Consider the following 22,975-nt stretch of genomic DNA (forward strand, 5'->3'; position numbering starts at 1 on the left):
CATACCTCATGTAAGTCATCAGAAGCAATCTTTAGCACATTTATAAATCAGACCATTAAAAAACAGCAAGCAGCTCTTCTGAGTGAAACCTCCATGTTTCATAGTCTCCTCTGTACCTGTGTTTTTTATCCTATGGGAAGAAAATATATGTAAGAAGATAAGAAAATACTTAGGTAGTACTGTGCATCCCTCCACAATACACTATTCATATGAAAAACTCCACTATCCTTCAAAAAAAAATCTTTTAAAAGATAATTCAAATGCTTTGTTTATAGCCCAGAGTTTTTTGGACTTTGAGCTCATATGGGTATGCTGTTGTATCCATGCTTCTGTTTGCAAGTGGCTGTGCGTGTCCCTGTCTGAGTATAAAGGCAGGAGTGTGTTTAGGGGTGTGTGAGGTAGAGATGGAAGGAGAAGGAGTGTACCATATACAGACACAGTCCATTTAGCACTATTTTAGGACTGATCTGTTATAGCCTCCTAGACCTTTAGTGTGGCTACTGTTGGCATGGTACACTAAAGTCAGGTGTGGATTTTCTAAAATAATTTTAGGATACAGAACCTTATTGGGTAAATGATAATGTAGTTCCATTTACACCTAATGACATTGTTGCACGTAATTCTTACATGGCACTGTGCAGTCTAGACAACTGGTGCTGTAGAAACTGTTCAGGTCTACAATTCTGTATGCATCTTGTGCTTAAATCTGATTACTTCAATTTTATTTTACAACCTAATGTTGGGATTTAAGAGGATTTGGACTTCGCTAGCAGCATTGTCTTTCCATGTGACAGATTAGCAGAGCGGGGAAGGAGAGAGACTGTTATCATGATTGACATGGCTGTTTGCTGTGTAGGAATACCTCTCTCTGATCTCGCACAATCATATTTATTACCTCAGCTCCTACCAGAACAACACTGATATTCACAAGATGGGGATTTTCCCTTGGAAGCTAATCTCAATTAGCATAGGAACACTTCCGTAGAAAATTATTTATTTTTCCTTTTGGCAAAACCGCATACATTTCTGTGTTCATTGCTCTGACTTTCCAAAAGCATAAAGGTCTTCATATGCCTTGAATTAACTTTTCCAGATTAAAGAAAAAGGCATTTAAAAATAAGAAATGCTAACCAAAATAAAGCACATATCTAAAGAAGGTTTGAATTTGACAGCTACTATGCATTATAGGCAGAGGCCTTATAGACATTATATAAGTAGTATTAGAATCACTAGACTTCATTGAATTGCACACACTGTTACCGGGACGTCACCGACTTACCAATTGTGACTGCATGCTATGTGAATCCAGTGAGTTTGACTAATTCATCTTCTTATGGACATGATTACAGTAATAACAATGGTTTCAGAGGCTAAAAAATTGCAGCCTTTTGCAGAACAAGCAGCCATTTTCGTAATGTCTGAACACAATGTCCTTGGATTATCATCAGCTATCTATTTTTCACCCATTCTTTTCTTTTTCTTCTTGTTCTCCCTCCTGCCCCCACTTCCTTTTCGTATGTTTTAATCAAACAGCCTCAGATTCCTCTCATCCTTTGGGATGGTTTCCTAGCAGTGTCTTGACTGCTCCTTCCCGTCACCCACTTTGGTTTCTCTCATTCCTTCCCAATCTACAAATCCAGACTCAGAATATAGCCCTGGGTTTCCAATACCCCTACTTTTCTGTTGGATCTGAAGTATTTGCTTTGCATAACAAATAATAAAACCTACTAAATAAATAATAAAACCTAATACAGGTACTTTGTTATGCAACTAGTACAGCTCTTATAAAAACTCCATTGATCATCCTGCTTAAAGAAAGAATGTTTTACATTTTAATGATGCAGAATGACTTTATAAAGCATTTAAGGTAAAGTGAGGATATGAACATTGTATCTGAACATATGCTGCATCATTACTTCCTGTCATGTCATGCACATCTCTAGCTGACATACAAGAACACTGGAGGTGAGGTAAACACAAAGACAACAGATGAGAAATTTAAACTAAAGAACAATGCTGCCAAGAGAACAAATGGGTGTAAATTGATCATAAGTAAGGTTAAACTGGAAATTATAAAGTTTCTAACCATCAACATCTTGAATTCCTGGAACAATAACCAGCAGAAATAATGAGGGGAAAAACAAGGTATCATTAAATGAACCTTGATCATTTTTGAGAGGGATTAGATGATGTGACTGTGTGCCTAGATTTGATGACTAGATTTGATGGACCAAGATATCACTTCTAGAGTCCTATATTTCTGTGTCTCAAATAAAAAGTAAGGCTTTGTTCTAAGTAAAAAGGTGGGAAATGTTGGTGGAGCCCAATTTGTACATATAAAGTTGTTCTTGGCTGACAGGATGAAAAAAATATCAGCAGGTGGTTAGTTCTGGATGTCTGTGCCAATGGGAAAGTTGCATATTGCTGACTGGATGGAAGCCAAACACACGTCTGTGTACCTGGTCTCCTTATGGATAACCATAATGTCTGTCCTTTATTGCTAGTGACCAATCACTCCATTTACCTGTGCACTGGGGCAGTATAAGGTCAGATGTAAAAAGATGTAGACATGGGAACCATTTCTAAACGAACGGTATAAAAAAGCATGTTTTCCTGGAACACGCTTTCAGGAATGGAGGTCTCTTGCCAATTGCATTGAAATATATGGCTTGGAACAGAGACATCACCTTGCCAGAAGGAAAACAACACCATACCAAATACTCACTAGCGCAAAGTAGGAAAATTAAGATAAAAATTAACAAAGAAAAAAGGAGAGCTGAGACACTATTCTTCACGGAAAGGAAACAGGTGGTTATGTAATTTAACTGTTACATGAAATTATACTTGAATTTAATTTCATAGATTTGCTTGAGCAATAATTGGAAAATCATTTGCTGGCAACTCATGTGTTGGCATTGTGTATCTACAGACAATGACTGCATTACAATGAGAAGTGTGGCATGACTGTAATGAAAAATCCACCACCCTGTTCTGTGCCTGTTCCTGTTTTGTTAAGCAATACATGGACCAAAGCACTGCAGGCGGGGAGAACACGCTCATAAACTGAAATACATGAAACTCCAGCCTACATTTTGCATTTTACCATAGCAGAGAAAGCGCCACATCATCTGAAAGCTTGACTTCAGCCCATTTCTATCTGACAAAAATGAAGCTGCAGAACATGACAAATATTAGAGAGGAATTCCAGGACTTCTAAAAAATAAAGGAAAAAGCAGACAGTTTGACTGTTCCATTTAACAGGACAAAGCCTGTAGACTGTGAAAATTACCAGAATTGACATTCAAAATGATGAGTCAGGTCCCTGAAAAAATAATGAGGTGGACTAGAAAATGAAAAGCCCTTTAAAGAAGAATGTCACTGGTATTTTTTTCTTTTTTGGCCTTCTGATATATGAACAATGTGTGTGCTCTTCATTCAGGCACAGATCACCTGGTGGGGGAGGGGGCTGGGAAGGATATAAGATTTTAGATTCTCCTCCCTGTTTCAGTGGCACCAGTCTGAATGGTATTTGCTCCTGTGTCACACAATGCTGTCATGGTTGCTGTGCAACTCCATCTCCCCTGCCATTTAATGGGGAACATTTTCTACTTGTGCTTAGGTAATATTTTTATGTTATTTCAGCAGCTGTGTAAGAATAAGAAATTTAATAGTCTAAAAAATAATGCTAAGAATTTCTTTGAGCTTCATTATCAGCTTGGAACTTTAAGAAAAACACCAGAAATCATGAAATTTATGATAACATCTTGAAAACTGGCAATACTGAAAAAAATTCTACTTGTCTCAGCAGGCCCAACACTATGGGCTTTGCACACATACAAGACTTTTCATAAAAATGGAAGGTAGCCAATGTTAACAGTGACCATGCTTGTGCTAGTTTTGTTCTGGTATTTGCAGTATAAAATCCTAAATTGTAATGCCTCCTGCCCCAGTAGCTAAGCTGCAGATGGGAGAAGTTTGAAAAAATGAAGTGGTAAGAATAGAAACTAAGTGTTATTTCTGATACCATGCCCACTCATGGTGAGGCATTTGTTGCTTTTCATACTTATGTGGAGATAATCATGATTTTTTGGAGTTGGAAGGCACTTGTACTCTAGCACTATTTAAATTTCCAATAGTACTTCCGTATTTCATAAGGCTGACTGTAGTTATTTCTCATTAGAAAAAAATTATATGAAGATGCTGCTGTCCTGTAGCCCACTTACAAACTGCCACATTTTCAGGATAATGAATGAAAATACTATTCCCCTTGTCCTGAGACACCTCGTATTGTGAGATCCACAGGGTCTTTCTGGTGTGGGATCAATATCCTCTTCCTGTATAAGAGTTACTGCGTAGATCAAACGGAGTTTTGTGTGAGCAGGTTAGACTATAGTGTTTAATATTTGCTACAAATTAAGTAATATAACAAATCCTAGTTAAAATTAGATATTGTCTTACATTTCTCAAACAAAATTCTTAGATTTTGTAATGTGTAAACCCAGTTCCTTAAGAGTTTAATCTAGTACTAGCAGTTCTTTGTTTCAGTTTTGTGCTGCTGACCAAGTAGGCTACACGTGTAATACCCTGAAGTGATTTTCTAGAGTTGTGGGATTATCAGAGGAAGTAATACCAATGTTTGGAGCTTCAATATAATTGTGATGAGTGTTAGAAATCAAAAACTCTAAGAGAAAGTAAGAGACTGGAGATGATTCTGAGAGCAACCTGTTTACAGATATTTTACTGCTATTTTTGTTGTTGTTGTTGTATTAAAGGATCTTCCTTTTGAGCAATCTCTACTGATGGTGCGCTTTTGTCAATTTTGTGTTATACAATGGACTTGCCCTCATGTCTTGATACTCCAAAGAGAGGTAGGGGGTGGTATTTGGCAGGAACTGGAATAAAAAGAGAGAGCAACAGGAAAGGGAGGAGGAGAACGAATGAAGATAGCCTAGGAGGCAGAGGAAAGAGGCTGAGCTTTCTGAAAGCGGGTGGGTCCAGAGGAGGAGGGATGTGGGGAAGATGGGCAGGTGTAAGAGGAGTTGGGGCTGCACATGTGCGCCACCCTCCTGTACTGGTGTTTCCTCACAGAAGATGATGACTGGCTACAGCTGCTGTTTTTAGGGCTGTGGTAATACCTGTGCTGAGTCCTCCTGCCAGCCCATCCAAAGGCCAGTCTGGTTGCATCTGGAAAAACACTGACACTGCAAAATCAGGTGTTCAGGTGTTGAAGATCATGAACATGAGGGGTTTTTGATGCAGTGTCTTTTATCTCCCTTTTTGTGTATGTGATTGTGTTTGACACAGTCTTTAATAAGATACAGTTAGTATCCGCACCCCCCCCCCCGATGCGTTATTCTGGGTTCTGTAACAAAGGAGGCCATAGTCTGCAGGAGTTCTGCCTCCCTAGCTGCAGAAGTTGGAAGTACAGACCTTTGAATAATGCTGATAAGGGGGCTTCTGGGGATTGAACAGAAATACAAGATGTTGAGCTAGGGTGGGGAGAGAGACAGGCCCTACAGCCTGAGTCTGAATGATTTTGCAAGGACATTCGGATGAAGCTAAGGGATAAAAGAGGGGATCTTGAAAGAAATGCTGTCTGAAGAAGTTCCAGCACTGCCCATTGCTCTTTGAAGGCATTTAAAGAATCAGCAGATGCTGCCCAGAAGGATTTAGCTGGTGTGTGAATAAAACCTCAGGAAGCTAGTCCGAAGTTTAATACAGACAATGCTGCCCTGGGGCATTTGGCTTATAGCCCTGCCTCTGACATTTCACAGTTATATTAATCAGTTATTTTTATTTATTTTTTTTTTTTTGGGGGGGGGGTGTCACAGTGATGGCTAATTGTTCATTCTTTGTTTTCTGCATGCAATAATTTTCATTATTCCAGGGTCTGATTCATCCTTGACTGTAGGACAGCAGAGAGAGCGGGAAAGGAGAGAGTTACATTGCCTCTCCTCCGGAGCTGCCTACTGGCCCTGACATTGTGCCTGATGTGCCAGGGGAAGCTGGAGTCATGACTCTCTTCTTTTTCCTCTTGACTCTGGTCTGCTCAACTGGAAAATATATAATGCCCAGCCTCAGAGCTCTTCCTCTGAGCTAGCTGTGCAACCTGCGCCTAGCTAATAGGGGCAAAAGAGCGTTCAGGTAACTGAAGACAAAATCTAGTCCTTGGTCGGCTTTTTCTCCTTTCGATTTCATTCAGATTGTTCATAAAACTCTTCCCATCAGAAACAAAAAGGCAGTCTTTTATGATACTACATTATAAAATATCTTGTTTATGCATCTCAAATGTCTTGATAGAAGGGTTTCTTAAAAAAAAAATTGTTCTATAGCAGTTTCTTCTGTTTTATTAACAATTAAAGTATTCATCCATGCACTTTGTACCAAATCTTCAGGAATCTTCTTGAATTTGCCAAGTAAGTGTGAGATAATTCATTTTCTGAAACCTTTTCTGTCAATGACATTGTTGTTATAGGTGGTGTGGGTAGCTATATTTGTAGTTAAGGCTGCCTCACACTTTCTATTACTGATCCTGTTTCCTTATTAACGTGAATATACAAGTAGTGACATGGCACCTGGGTTTGGAAACATTCACAGGATCACATTTTTACTGAAAAAGAGTCAACTGCTATAAATTGATCCACCGCCATAGACTTCATTGTAGCTACTTCAGACTTCAGTAGCTTAACATTTAGCCTGTAGTAATCTTGTTGAAAATCAATGGATTTACTCAATCAGAAGCATGATGTTAGGCAGTAAGTGTTGGGTTCAACATTTGCATTACTCCTAGTAAAAGCGGATTACAGAAGCAGAGATATCAGCTATGAATGGCTTCTCTGCTGAGATGAAAAACAGGTAGAAGTAAAACTATAAGGGCATGCTCTCTTGAGCTGGCCTCATCAGTACGATGAATAGAAATGATTTTCCATTTATCCAGGTGAGCAGAGAATAATTTAGTCTTTCTGAAGGACACTGTTAAGGAGAGAAAGAAGAGGTTTTCTGTTCATCTCCAGAAACAAACCGACATATCTATCTAGCAGTCAGTGGAGATGGATCAATTTATCCTTAGGAGGTTTGAAAGCTGTGGTTGGATGTGTTTGCTTTCTCATGAGTTTGATAATACACTAATAAAAGTAGAACCCCATGCCCATTAGGTCTATGTATGTAGTCAACCCCCCAGATTCTCTGAGGACTTTGGGAAGGAGAAAGGGATGAAGGAGAGAAGAAACAGAGACCATGCCTTACAGTCTGTGAAATCTAAGTGGTGGATAGGCCATACCGACTTCTATGAACATGAGCAAATGACATATTTTGTAGCCTTTTTGAAAATTATTTGCATAAAAACACATTTGAAGTGAACTTGAAACATCTAACCTATATTTAGAAGATGACTGAAAAGAAAGAAGAAGGCTCGATATATCAACATTTCAGAAGAAAAGGCAGAAGCAGTCTTTTGTTAATACTGAGGATTAGCAACTAAAATAGCTCAGCCTTTAATCCAGGAAATTACCTAGTAAAATGAGACTAGTTAACATTTGTAGAGCACATAAAATATTTAAAAGAATAAGGGACAGATTTTCAAAGGTATTTATGTGTTTACTAGATATACTTTTTTCTCTAGGTGACTAATGTTTTTTAAAATGCTTATGCTATTTGCTCTCAAAGGTTAAACAGGAGTTAGATCCCATGGTGGGGCTGAGAAGACTACTAGATGCTTTTCTTCATCTCAGTGCATTTCACTGCCACTGACAACCAGTCTCTAATTTCCTGATGTTGTTGTCTTGTAAACTGAAGCCTGTGTCAAGAGTAAAAGAATGTGACATTCTCTATGCAGCACTTGAGTAGGCAAAAGCACGGAGTTGGTGAATATGATTTTTGATCAGACCGAGACAATTTTGGTCTCAGTTACCTAAAAATCATGTTCTTGTCATTATAGTGATTTGATTGCAGGGCAGGACTAGAAGTCCCATTCAGTGCATCACAAAAAATGCAGAGGATGAAGAAATAGACTCAAAGAGCTTGAATAACCCTTATGTGGTGTGAAACACAAGCATCACGAGGAGCACAAAGTCACCAAAGGAGACAGAGCTTAATGAAATATTTCTCTATATATATTACATGTATTTTCTAGGTTACTAGCTGGACTGTGGGTTCGTTGGAATAATCAAAAACAATATTTTCAATGTGTCATGTTAAAGTTTAAGCATACCTTCAAATCAGAGAATCTAGTTCTCATCTTTGACTGTAAATGGACACAGAGGTTTTTGTTTATTTGCTCTCAGTGTGTCAAAATTGTTTTTTTTTCTGCTGAAAGTAATCTCAAATAATAAAAGTGCTCTTTTTATATACCTTAAAAGAACATCTTGATATTTCTTCTGTTGTTCAAAGAAGCTAATTATTTGTAATTATATCATCCCACAGTCTTAGTTTGTTAAAATTGTTTCTTCTTTCCACACAGAAAAAAAACAGCAGAGGAGAAGTCTTGACACAGATTTCTATCAAATGCAAAAAAGTAAACAGAACTAAGAAAAAGAAACTTTAAAAATATTTCCAGCCTACTAAAATTGTGTTTTTTCTGAGACAATAACATCCAAAAAATTAAAAGAGAAATTTAGTTTGCATGATAATGTTCCTTTAGGCTTACTTTCATCTGTCTGCAGTCTTTATCTTATACTACTGCATAATTCTAGCATTTACTGCATTGTTCTTTTTTTCTTTCTTTAAAAACTAAATGGTAAGAATGAAGATCGAAAATGGATATCATACATAACAAAACCACTATCTGTTTAAAAAAACCTTAATGGTTATGTTTCCTTCCTTTGCTTTTCCAAGACAAAACCTAAAAATGTGTGTCCTATGACCAGAATTTCAGTTTTTGTATTCTTTGGGTTTGCTGTTATACCTAAAGCATTCACTGTTTCTTTAATGGGAGAGCATTTCATGCTATTTTGCTGTTGTCTTCTCTGTCTTGGTTCTGATCAGCCAATGCACCCAGAGAGCAGCTGGTTTGCCCATCTTCTGTCTTTGTAGGATCTTATCCCAAAAAGCTAAGAGGGGATGAGGAGTCAAACTTCTGAGGCTCTCAGATTTGACTGTGATCCTTTAAACTTTAAATATGGAGCTTTGGATAAAAACTGTAGATTTCTAACAACAGTACTTTTTTTTCCCTCCATTTTTAGGCTTACTTTAACCTTATCCTGTCCCATGGACTTGAAGAATTTTCCTATGGATGTACAGACATGTACAATGCAGCTAGAGAGTTGTGAGTGTCCAGTTGCTTTACCTAGCCAAGAGCAAATATTACCATAACTTTTGGTGGTTAGGTAGTATCTACATTGTTTTATTTGTGTGGTGAGACTTAATATTCATATTTTGTAAGGGAAAGTCATGCAGGAGGAGTGCTTTAACTGTCCATCACCTTATAATGCCAGTCCTTTCTCTCTGTGCTGTCCCATCTCCCTTCCCTCTCCCTCTTCCATGGAGCATTACATCTCCCATCAGGATTGTATCTTTTCCCGGTGTAACCACAGCAATGCTGTACACGAGAAAATAAATCTCAGGAAAGTAAGAATAACAAGTATACCATTAGGGATTAGCTATGTCAGATCAAGATATGCTATGGTCCTTTGAAAAATGCAAGCAATAAACTCAGTGAAACACAGGTCCTATTGGCTTTATTTATGCTAGTAGCCTAAGCACAGCCAAGGCATGGACTTGAGTACTGGCACAGTTCTCTTCACTGTGTGATTTTAAGTGCACTCCTTGGCACAGTTTGGACTTGTACCAGGTCACAATCAGACAAAACCCAGGCTTGGCTTGGATGATGACATGAGCCTCGGATCATTCCCGATAGGCAGTACCTACCAGACCACCCGTTTGTTTGTGTGTGTTTGTTTGTTTGTTTGTTTTTGTGGGAGGGAAGAATGGGTTTAGCTACATGGATGCGAGCTGCTGGTTACCACTTGCCTCTGTGGCCAGAGAATGCGTCACAGTCTCTTTAATTTACTCATAAAGATGTAGCCGTTGCAGTCAAAAAGAGAATGCCTATTGACTTTAGTGAGACAAAGCCTCTGTCTTTCTGCTTCACACCTCTCAGTGGTAGGCTCACAGGTTTACAAAAGCTGCAGTTTCCTTTTAAGCAAGGATCCAGCATTGTGCAGTCTAGAAATCCTCATTTTGTTGGAGCCTAACAATTGCATAATCAAAGAATGATGAAAACAAAGCAAAATACAGGCTGATACATAGACAAAGTGAAATGCCATTTCAGTTGTAAATAGTATCTTTTATGGGCCAGCAAAATTATTTTTTAGAAACAAACCAAAGCAGTATTTCAGAAAATAATTGTGTTACATATTTGTTTCTCTCACAATACAGGAATAGCACAGTAATAGTAATTAGTAACTAATAGCAATAGTGTAGTCGCTAATTGGATGGTTTAAGGATATAGCTGAGGTAACACTTATCGGGATAGGAGACATTTCTCAGACTTAATAATATTTTTTTCATGTTTTCCAGTCCACTACCAACTAACGAGCTCTGATTTTTTTATCCTAGTTGGCTATACTATGAATGATCTGATATTTGAGTGGCTAAGTGATGGGCCTGTGCAAGTTGCAGAAGGTTTAACCTTGCCACAGTTTATTCTGAAGGAAGATAAAGAACTCGGTTATTGCACGAAACATTACAACACTGGTGAGCATTTTTCTAATTTTTCTACTAATAATTGTGCCTAACAGTACCTGTGGGCAATTTGTAAAGGGAGAAAATGGATGAAATGAAAACAAAGTAGTTTGAAATTAAAATTTGATTATTTTTTAAATCTGAGAAAAAAAAAGATAGAGAAATTCTCTCTTTTTTTCTTGCTTGTTTGGAAGATTTTTTGTTTCCAAGCATCCTTTAGTTTCATTTGAAAATATTCTAATTGATTTTAAAAGACAAGATTGAAAAAAAATTTAGTTGTTTTGATTTCCTCAAAATGAAACATTTTTATCAAACTGAATCTTTTTCTTAAGTACTAATTCATCAGTTTTAAAATACTGGCTTTTCTGAACCTGATATATTTCTCCAAGATTTCAAAGTGCTGATGAGGAAAAATATCAAATTTTCACCAGTTTTTATGTGTTGTCTAATTTATGAGATGTTGTATTTGAAAATATGTTGCTTTTATTGATGATATGAATAGTTTATAAATATGAAATGTTGAGAAATAAAATGTTTGCTTAGGAATGTAATATTTATCCTGTTTTGCCATTAAAAAAGTCAAACCGTGTTTTCTATCTTTAGCTTTACAGAGCAGAAAAAGCTCTGTTAAAATCTGGATTTAGCTGCTTGGAGTCTATTTAATAGGGACAGCATTTAGAGATTTTTATGAATGGTTTGCTGGGTGCTTTCTGCGATTAGACATAATCCTTCTCATTTAAAATAACTTTTTCATCATTTCAGCATAAGAGCCAGTCTGGTTGCATTAACTACATTTGGTTCATTCTATGAAATAATATAACCTGAGAGATTCTGCCTTTGTCAAAAATAAAGTCACATTCATTTCTTATGAAAAGAAAATTATTGTTTTTAATTTTTATAAATACTGTTTCTCATTTTCGGGCCCAAAGTGCCAGGAAAGGAAAACTTTGTGATGCTCAGTCCAGTAGGTGTGGAAAGGGGGACTGCTATGACTTCCCATCTTTTCTCACACTCAAAGGGAATAATGAAGAGTAAATTCCAATAGACAGAGTTTACCATTTGTAATTTGGCTGATACAAAGTTTAGCCATTTCCCTCTGCATGGCTTGAACTCCGAATAGGTGAGCTCAGCTGCTTTTCTAATTCTTTACTGTCAAATAGCCACTCTGCAAGTTGGAATATTGACAGTAAGAGAGGAGGGAGAGAAGGTGATAGGCCCCTTCAGGCAACAGCTTCCTTGTATACCCATGGAGATTCCCTGTGAAGGATAAAAACACCAATTAGTAGCTCCCACTCCACAGGATGAAAGCTCCTAAGCAAAAGTTCAAAGTGTGTAGCATGGCAAGGGGAATTGAAAAGTAGTATTCAAGCAAAGGAACACTTTGCCTGCGGACGTCTGTGTTACTGTCTCCTCTGTAGACCGTTCCTTCAGATTTGGAGTTAAATTACAATGAGAATAAAAGCTCTATCATCGGGCCGCAGCCTTTCCCCAGCACCTGCTCCTCTGGCCTGGCAGTGCGAGGCACACCATTCAGGCTGCGCTGCTGCCTTGGGGACCCGTTGTCGGATGGGGCTATTTCAACACCGTTGCTGTGCGCAGGGCCACCCCACCCCTTCTCCAGACCTGCTCTGTGGGCAGACTGGTCAGCATCAGTCGCTACCCAGGTCTCGGAGTCTGTCTTTAGGGTCACAGATCAGGTGACTAATTTTGCAGCTTGTCTCCTAGCCGATTTATTCAGTTCTTCTCCCCACCCTCCTTGCCAGATGGTCTCTGTGTTGTCCTTTGTGCCAGCTCTCGCACTTGTCTGATCCTCTGCTCAGCATTCCAGACTAGCAGAAAAGTATGTATTTGTCACAAAAAGGAGCAAAAACCTAATTTCACCTGCAGAGGGTGAACGAGGGACAATGCACTTGGCCAACAAACACAGAGGACTTCTTTGAAACAATTAGATTGACATTACAGGCATGAGTTAATGTACACAGGTTAGCCTGCCTTGAGTGAGCTCCTCCACAGTACCTAACCACCGTCAGGATACACAGTAATTTGGAGAGCAGTACGAAGTGACTGGATTAGTAGCCGATGAGCTGTTGCAACTCAGGATGTTGCAACACTCACTGCATGACTGCTCCAGTGTTAGGAGATCTTAAACTTCTGTGCTCCTCTACCCCCACAGAGTAGCTATTTATTGTTTAAAGAATCACATAACTTGTACAAGAGATTTTTGTGGATTTATTGGAGTTAGACTCTTGGCAAAACTCAGAGTAGGCTTTGAGCTGGAACTGCTGTGAAAAGTAACCCACAGACACAGGCAAATGACATGCTCAGAATGAAACAGGGTGTAATCTACCATAGGACCATATGAGTAATGTTTTACAGCTTGTCTGTATAATTACATGTTTGCTTAATCTCGTGCAATTAAAAGAGGAAAATGTTTTCACCTTTTAATACTAAACATTGTATCTGACTAATGTAAACTCTTATTAAATTTTGAGAAAAAGCATTAAATTATGTTTTCTGGAGGTGAAACAACTGTGCTACTGTTCATTTGCTCAATTAATTTGAAGAACTGGGCACAGGTCTGCTTCAGGATTTCTGTGGGAATATCATGTGGTCTTCTCTCAAGCTAGAATGTAACAAAGGGATGACTCATATTTGTATATCAGGACCTGTTTTTAGTGTTGGGTTAGAAAACAGGCCAGGCAACTAACTTACGTTCAGAAAATAAGACAAAAATGTGCAAAAAGCATTTATGAAAGTAATTTCGTGTTCTAGGAAAGTTTACATGCATTGAAGTCAAGTTTCATTTGGAGCGTCAGATGGGATACTATTTAATCCAGATGTACATTCCTAGCCTGCTGATTGTCATTTTGTCCTGGGTTTCTTTCTGGATCAACATGGATGCTGCTCCAGCTAGAGTCGCACTGGGTATCACTACAGTTTTGACAATGACCACTCAAAGTTCAGGATCCAGAGCTTCCCTCCCAAAAGTAAGGAAATCATTTTATATCACCAATTTGTTATTACCAAGAAATATTTGTACTACTTTTGATGTTTCTGAAAGATCTGTGTAAACATACATCTGATAAGAATACCTGAGAAAGTGGTATCAGTGTGATGTTAAATTGTTGCAAAACCCATGTGTTTGGGTTGAGGAGGGTTTCTGTTGGTTTGTGAAATGGCCAGAGGGTTCAAAGCTATGGATTTTAATGAGTTACTACTAGTTTTGGCACTTATACTTCAGAATTTAGAAGCCAGATTTTCTAAAGTGTTTATGTTCCCAACTGAATTTCTGAAAGCACCTTCATGAAAACTAGGCATTTAATCTGATTGGGACCTTTGTAAACTCTACGTGTCTTTTCTGGATGGTTAGATTCTAAAACATCTTGGCACAGCTAGATATTGCACTTATTTTGCTGCACATATAAGTATACATATATAGGATATGTATATTTATATATATACAGACAAGTGAAAGATATCTCTGGAAAAACTTTCAGTGATGTACTGACTGCTGATGTCTTTCTTTACTTCAAGGCAGAATTAGTCTGGCTTCTCATCCAAGTGTTGTTCCCAATCCTCCATCCCGTCTAGTCACATAAGGCGCCTCTCACTTGAATTTTGCGTGTTTTTTTAATCTAGGCCAGCTGCCTTAGGTGGGATTACAGATTGCAAACTGTATTCTTTGTTTACTTGGGTTGACAGCTCTTCTCAGCAAGGGCACAGCCTTAATGATTCTTCCGGTAGCATTCCAAGACAAATCCATAATTTCATGTGCATGCTCAGGTTTTGTACAATTTCCTAGAAGAGAATTCAGAAGCAGATCAATTCATGATAGTCTAAGGGATCATGAGGTATGCTCCCTGAAGTGTCCTCTTTACAGAAGTCCTGCATCACAAGGGCTAGGATCACAAAACTGGGCTAGCAACAGTGAAAGCACAAATTGTGTGTGTTTGTATAGATTAAGGTCCATTCCAGAAAGCACACTGTATTTTATTCTACATTATCATATTTAGTATTATTCCAAATACTCTATTTTTTCAAATGGATCTTATATAGGGTAGCTTAAAAAATTGCACAGACTGTGTTACTCTTCTGATGGTAATGACACTTTAAAACTGGGTGACTACAACAGTTGGTTCAGCTTCACTTGTTCACTTGGAGATGTATATGATTTTCCATGCAAAATGTAAAGATAAAATTCTTTCATATATTAACTCAGAATTTCAAATGGATAATTTCTTAACATTAGTGCAGACAATTCAGTCAATATTGCTAACTGAACACTCTGAAGAGAAAGTTAACATAGAGACAATCTTGACAATGAGCATACAGACTCTCTAGGTAGCAAGCTTGGAGTCACCAAAGACTGCATCTAGATGGTGCAATATGATTCCATGCTGATAAATTCCAAGTTTGATCCAAATTAAATGGCTTGAAAATTAGAGGTTGTACAATCACCACAGTGCAGATTTACACCCACATTTCCAACTGGGCCAACATACCCTGCCAAGATGCTCTGCCATGTTAACATGCCTAAAATGCTAACACTTCCTCAAAAAGAAATTTCATCATATGCCTTTGATCCAGCTGAAACATTTCTCCCCTTTGTATTCTACCTTGTGGGAGTAGAGAAGTACTTGCTGGACACGTTTCTGGGCTTATATTGAGTAGAAGAATTGGGAAGATCCAGAATATGCTGACTGTGGCAATTGGATTATAGAAGAGGTTCTTCTCCAGCCTCAGGATAGAATAGATAGATCTCAGCACTTGCCGGAGGACTGTGATGCTCTGTCCTTATTCTATCGTCTCCTAGTATTTTCTGCTCAGTTCCTTTGCCAGAAGATTGACCATAAGGAAATGTATCTCACCAGAGAACCCAGCACACATTTCAGTCAGGTTACTTCTGGCTGTTACAGCTCCACTCTGTGGATTCAGCTGAGCTGTACTGTACAGCTGCGGTCTCTGTACATAAGAGTTAGTTCTCACCAGGATATGGAAGGTGCCATAGATGACCTAAAAATGCGATTCTTAGAAAATGCTAGCGTATCTGCCATATCTTAGATGACTCAAGTGCCTGAAGAAATATGGGACTGATCTGAACCAAAGTGCTTCAAAACTCATTCCATGTGCACATGTAGCTATAAAACCATGTTTGCAAATACATCTCACATCACCAGTGAGACGTCATACAAGAAGAAGAAACAAGCTTTTTTTGCTGTTGAAGGCACATAGCTATTTCAAAACCCCATGTGTAACTTAATATGAAAATTGTATTTCTTAATAAATCTGTGCAGCTGAAATGCATTTAGATATAAAAATTTGAAAAGAATTAAATGAAATCAGTGTTAGAGCTGAAGTCCCAAAAGGACTCTTTAAAAGTAATGTTTTTCAAAATCCTGTCTATATATTGCCAAGATACAGGAAGTTAGGCTGTCAATAAAATAACCATTTTAAAAATTGCTCCAAGCATGAATATCTAACAGAATAAGAGATGACAGGAGCATTATTTTTGCAAGAGTCCTGAAAGAACAGATGCAACCTTGATGTGTGAAAGCAGCCTAGACTTGAATACAATAGTTGTATTTGTTTTTTCCATCCTCTTTATTACAATGTACTTTCCCTCTTTGTGCCCTATTCTTATTAACACGCATTTAAAGAACTTAATTTTACCTTTATTTTACTCACTTATTCTTCTTATTACTAATTCTCCTTATTTTTCTCTATTTTATGAAATCTTTGTCACAAAAAAAAGTAATATTGAAACTCACCAACTTTAAAGACAATAATTCCTTTAGCTAAGGAAGGCTAAGAAAAAAATGCACTTAGGAGATTCCTAGTTAGTTTTTTTTTGTCAGTTTCCAAGTTACTATCTAAATGATGAGAAAGTGCTACTGTTTAGAAGTAATTACCCACACACTGTTCTCAACCCAGGTATAGGTCTACATGCCAGAGTTCTGTTTCCTTGAAATTGTTCTTCTCCATATTAATAACTAATACTAATTTTGATGCATGATTTTTCATAATGGTAGGGCATGACAACACAGACATTAGGCATTTAGTTACTGAAAATTAAACATGAGCCTGAGGCTGCCAGGAAGGCAAGGCGAGGCAAGGCGAGGCAAAGCAAGGCAAGGAGAGGCAAGGCGAGGCAAAGCAAGGCAAGGCAAGACAAGGCGAGGAAGAAAAATAGAAAAGAAGGAAATAAAAGAAGGAAATTAATTCCAGCTGAGTCTCAGGTTTGCTGCACATAAGAGGACCATCTAAAAAGCTTCTTCCAAACAAAATATATTTCTTTGGTATTTTTTTTTGTTACTTCTGTGGAATTATTATCTTTATAGTGTATTGAAATGCTGGCTACAAATATAGGGTCAAATTCTGATAACAGCAACACAGTATTAAAGAAACGAATATGCATTTTTATGTTTTCTTATACAAAGTTGAATTTTGATTACAAAAAGTAGCAGTAAATCATGGGAGAATTTAGATCCCAACAAAGCTACTTTTCTAGGAAGCGAAAGCTGCAGTGCCTGTTTCAGAATGCAGACAGATTCTCTTCCTCTACAGTTTGGCGAAATTAGAGCAATACTAAGCCCTGCTTCCTTCATGGAGATGAAATAAGGATTTTATATATAGGGAATAACAGCAGAGAAATATTGACCCTCTTTCGTAGTGACGAAGTAGTGTTGTGTTTGTTACAGAAGACTGGTGAAGGGTGATGTGACCATATGTCGCCCTTACCATCAGTGGCTCTGTTATGGAGTCAAAGAGAACTCATCCAGAAAGCTGGGGTTGAATAACTCCTTCCCTCCATTCTGACTAATCCATTCCTGGGATTGCCAGGAGTAGTGATCTATAATAGCAGGATTCATAGGATCAGTTCCCCTTCCTACATGTTCACTTATATAATCCTTGTCCACATCTGATACTCTATATCCAGCCTTCTGGAAATGTCATCATTTGCACTTGGAAAATTTTGGCTAGATGGATGTCTGTCCACCCAGCTAGTAGCTCTTGCTGATTGACTAGCTGAACAGAAATCCTGGATGTGACCAGGATAATCAGCTCAACCACATGTCTACAATGAGACTGCCAGAAAACACTGAATTTTGCAAGTCCTGTGTATGAGCCCAGGAGCTCCCTTGCATCTAGGGTGGTCTGCACTTCATCTGTGCACCAGACTCTACAGCATGCAAATCAGACATCTGATGTAACCTAGCACTGCAGAAGGTATCTAAATTCATGTAATACTTGCTGTGTGCTTAGATCTAATGCCTTCTGGAAGAAACACTGCACAAGCACGACAGTTTATATTCATCAGCAAATGCACTGAGAAACTTCTGGGTGTCATGAGAAGTATATAGACATAGAACATGCTGCTACATATTTTATGGTTACTGCCACTGTATAAGCTGGGGGAGTATAGAGGAGGGTATCAAGGTACAATAGTGCAGAAATGGCAAGAAATGCTAGCAAACATCTTTAGAGTATTGAATTACTATTCTCTCACTATTATATTTATTTTTAAACAGCTTCCCTTTTGTTGAGTCAACAGACTCAAAACTTTTAAAGTGTTTTAGAAAGTAGTATTTGAAAGAATAATGAGTTCTCTGCTGTGCTAGTAATTGGGTATAATTCAGATTGTTTTCCTCTTATACATACAAACTAAACCTTAGCAACAACAGTCCAAGAAAGTGAATTACTTTTCAAGCCATAAAGCAAAACATCTGAGGATAGTTTAAATCAAGTAAGTGATAGCAACTGTATTTTACAGAGTTGTATAGCATTCATATTGTGTTACTTTTATGCATAGTGCTTAATGAACGCAAGTTCCTTCCCCAGGGAGCAATCTGTGCTGAAAAAGTCTCATTCAAAACTCGCTGAAACCACTTGGACTACTTCCATTCACTTCATTGTGCTTCAGATCACTAAATGCAGTACTAAATGTAATAAAAGTACTATATTCTAATAGGTGCAGAGGCTTGCAAAACCAAAGTCAATGAAATCTATACACTTTGGCAGTAAATTAGTGTTTTTGTGTGTCATCTGCATCCCCAGCATTTCTGGCTGCTTTTCAGGATTCCTGGGCTTCTGGCAGGCCAGTCTGAGAAGCAACCTCTCCTTTTTTGAATGTGAAAGTTACCAAGTAAAGAAGTTACAAGAATTCAGCACATTTTTTGATTTTGAACTTAGGTTAAAATAAAGTCATAATCCAAAAAAAAAAAAAAGGGGGGGGGGAGGGGAAGAGATGAGAAGAAATAACAATAAAGAAAAATGGAATAGATACTGTTCTCAGAGATCCTATTATTCTGTGTTCATTTGTTTTCACACAAAGTGGAACACCTAAGCTAGTAACTTATTCTTTTATGTAACAAAATCATGTTGTCTAAAGCATCTCTTGGTACACAGAGGTGATACATTTTGATGTAGCAATATTATAAAAACAATAATAAAATAACTTAGAATGGAAGCAATTTTTGAGAGAAGATTACTTTAATTCAAGTCTTAGTATCTGAGAAGGAAGTGTAGGATACAGAGTAATTCAGCTATTGTGAGATATATTAATTGTTACTTGCCTTACATGGATGTCTGAGCACTAGATACACTGTTTAAATGATTAGGCCAACTAGTTCTTATTAGTTGTTTACTGTGAAGACCTGATGATCCTAAAACCCTGCCATGATTAAATGCCTGCTTTATGTTACATGTTCACTGGTTCTGATGGGGCAACTTCAAACAAGCTTGCACTTTTTAAAAATTTGTTGAGGGTTCTTGAGTGGAATTAGAAAGAAGTTTTCAGAAAACATCCCCAGTGACTTCCCAATTTTCTTGACTATAATAAAAATGAACATGCTGTTCAAACCCTTAGGAAGTCAGGCCACATCGTCATCTAACCACAAAGACATACTCTTCAGTCATGTGCATACATGGAAAAGTTTTAACACTCATTTGTTTTGTTTGTTTGCCATGTTTTTATATGTCCTTCTTTTCCCTTCCCGTTATAGTTTTGATGTATAATTCATACAATAACGTATTCCTTCTTTTACTTACATTAGGAGAATTAGTTCAGGGAAACCTGCTTTATCTGGATCCTCTTTTTATGTGCTTGCAAAGCTACGTACAACTAAATCTCAGATGCAGACTGTGTTTTTGATGCCCATTGTTATATTCCATACAGTATTTGAAATTTGATACATAAATTTGTTCTACACTACTTAACAAAGAAATTCTATAGACTGAAGCTATCTTTTTCATCAAAAATGTTTCAAAGTAAAATGAGGGTCACAAAAAGCTGAGTATGTATTTGCACACTGTGACTTATTGAAGTAATTAGTTCAGTATAAACTGATTGTCACTAAATATAGAGTTCTCTGTACAAAATATGCAGTCCTACAAAACATTACAAAATAAACTTCCATCAAGCTGTTTATAAACTTCTGCTCATGACTCATAGATCAAAAAAGGCATTTTCTGATTCTGCTCTACAGTTTATCCAGGTGTCATTTAATTATGCTTACTTCTTCCCCCTTTATTTACATCTTCTCATCCATGGTTTTCAGGCAAGCTACATACGTGTTTGTGTTTGAGGGCAAGAGAGTGTTTGAGCTGCAGTGGAAGATCTGGTACAGAGTGATGTACCAGACAGAGCTTCCTAGCCACTTCAGGTACCAATAGCATTGTACCCATGTTAATACCAGCTTAATAATACAGGTTACTGCTTCATGAAAAGGCTGTGTGGTGCTCAGATGCTTCTCTGCTTCTTCCTCCTACATCAGCTGGTCTTGTAAAAGATGCCTCCCCTTCCTACAAATCTTGCTCCCTTGAGATCTGGGAATTTACTTACACAGCTAGCCTATGCATTTGCAGCTTCACTGGGAGAAGTATTTCAATAAAAACTATGTTGGACTAGCTTTGGTGTGGTTATATATGCTGTGATCATGTATCCATTATGGGTAGAAATGTTTTTTCTTCTGTTCCACGGCCTTTGCAGTTCTGCAAAAGCAAAGATTTGGGTCTGCTGCAAGGGTAAAAAGACAGAAACAGAAGGATCCATGCTTCTTGTGAGAACAGTAGGAGGAAGGAGGACGCAGATGTTACACAGCACACCTAAATCTGTTCCTAGAAGTTGCCACATTATCCTGTTGAGCTTTGCTGCAGAAATGAGGTGTCCTGGTAAATCTTTTGGTCCTGCAGTGGTTATGTGCGGAATCTAGTGAATTTGACGATGCCGTCTGTTCCGTGCAAAACTGACCAAAGAGGTCTGACTCGACAAAGATTAATACATTAGGTTCTATAACATAGTTTACCATATGAAAGTCAAAATAAACAGACTGAGTAAATCAGTCATTTTTTCCACTGTACTAATTTAAACTTTATAGCTTACTTTTCTGTATAGTGAAGACACTGGTATTTACTGTACTATAAAAACAGTAGTTACTGCCATGCAAGACAGCTAAAAATACACAGTAAGATGTGTTTGAATACCTCTGGGATGTATTTTGAGTACTGCTGGTACTTCCTCTGAAGATTTTATAATGCAGTCATTTGGGAGGGCTGGCATTCAGAGGAGCCTATTTCAAACATCAGATAAGACATGAAGTTATTGTGCGCACCAATGTGCTGTTTGTTTCATAAGCCTGGCATGGTCCTGGGGTTCTCTGGCTTTGTTTGCACACCCTCCAGGATGTTCTGGTGGCTTTTAGTGGCTCTCAGAGGAGCGTGCAGCGCCACTCTTTCACACACATAAGCACCGCAAATCCGCTCTAAAGTAACAACATACACTGTTGTGGATCATTCATTTCAAATAATTTCAAGCCTTGACTGTATTAGATCATCTGACAGCATTATTTATGAATATGTTCTGTTAATATTTCATTTTAAATAATGTTGATGGAGTCTACATCAAGCCCCTGGAGTGTGTGAAAACACGTTCATTTGCAGTGTAACTTAAGGCTACTGCATTCCAGTCTGAACTTTACTATAATCTGCACATTGCTGTAAGACAGCTGGTCCATTGACATCTTACTCCCCAAAAGTTTTCTCAGAGTTATAATGTAACTGCATGAATTCATTTGCTTGAACAAAAAGTCTTTTTTTTCCTTTGTGAAAATGTTTCTACTTGGAAAAAATTTTCATTTTTGTTCATTTATATTGATGCTTAGAAACATTGACCCCTTCCACCACCACCACTAACACCCCCCCAAAAAAGGAAAATAGGGAGAGGCTATTTACTTTTTTTAATGGGTACATCAAACAAACTTCTACAGGAGGAGAAACTAGATCACTCAGTGTCTTTTGATCTGTAATGACTGAGATATGACATAACTAAAACTTTAATTTGCCAGTAGTGGGGCACACTATTTTTTGTTGTAATAATATCAGGTTTTGAAATAAAACAATTATAAACTGGGTATTGGCAAGAAAACTATTTAATTTGTTTTTAATGCATGGAACTGTAATCATGCACTCTAGAATGCTTCATTATTGTTCAGACAGTAAAGTTAAAAACTTTGATGAAGTAGTCTGTTTTCCTCCTTGTTTCTTCTTTCTAGAAACTTGGAGATAATTGTGATATTTTGCCTCAAAGCAAAGGGACTGTGAGAGCAAAGGGCTTTGATCTTCAGTAGCTCATATCTTATGTTAGGCCTCCTTGTCTCTGAAAAGACGACATACTGTATTGTCTTTCCTGATTCTAACAAGGATTAAGGCTCTGGAGAATTAGGCCCAAACACCTACTATGGCTTGAGAGAAACTTAAATGACTAAATCACAGCAGAATATATATGTTACAAAAAAAGGCGAACACATAACAAATATTCCTCAGTACATGCATTCATAGAAAAGGTAGCAGTACAGGCTTGTGTATAATTATACATAAGGATGCTATTGCGGTGAGAGAACGTATCAATATTTGTTGCATATGGTAGAAACTGTTTCTATCAAAAGATTGTCTACTGAGACACTTTAAAAATTAATTTTAAATATTTCTTTGATATAAACGATTGCATGTCATGTCTTTTGTGCAGAAGGGCATTTTCCTGTGTATGCCTAATGGCAATCAAAACACTTTATTGATAGATTCATATTAAAATACGATGAAGAGGACTAATTTTGAAATTTATTTGTAGTTGAGAGGCACTGACGCCCGTCCATTCATAGGGTATGATCAGCTGGCAAAACATCTCTTAATTTTCCAAGGAATTATTCAGATGGTTATAGACAGCAATGAGAATAACACTTCCTGGACTGCACCACTCTATGCTTGAGTGTGCTCTGTTCTTCAAAACTGGATTAAAAGC

At 37.7% G+C, this 22,975-nt stretch overlaps 1 protein-coding gene across 1 annotated transcript in view; it reads left to right on the top strand.

Moving 5' to 3' along the window:
- Positions 1-22,975, top strand: part of GLRA2 (glycine receptor alpha 2) — a 128,449-nt gene that overhangs the window by 33,965 nt on the left and 71,509 nt on the right. Inside the window, exons 5-7 of the mRNA XM_067289731.1 lie at positions 9,180-9,262; positions 10,555-10,692; positions 13,453-13,667. Of these exons, the coding sequence (XP_067145832.1) occupies positions 9,180-9,262; positions 10,555-10,692; positions 13,453-13,667 (436 nt within the window). The remainder of the gene's footprint in view (positions 1-9,179; positions 9,263-10,554; positions 10,693-13,452; positions 13,668-22,975) is intronic.

The sequence above is a fragment of the Apteryx mantelli genome, chromosome 1 (genome assembly GCF_036417845.1).
Source record: "Apteryx mantelli isolate bAptMan1 chromosome 1, bAptMan1.hap1, whole genome shotgun sequence".
NCBI classification, from domain to species: Eukaryota; Metazoa; Chordata; class Aves; order Apterygiformes; family Apterygidae; genus Apteryx; species Apteryx mantelli.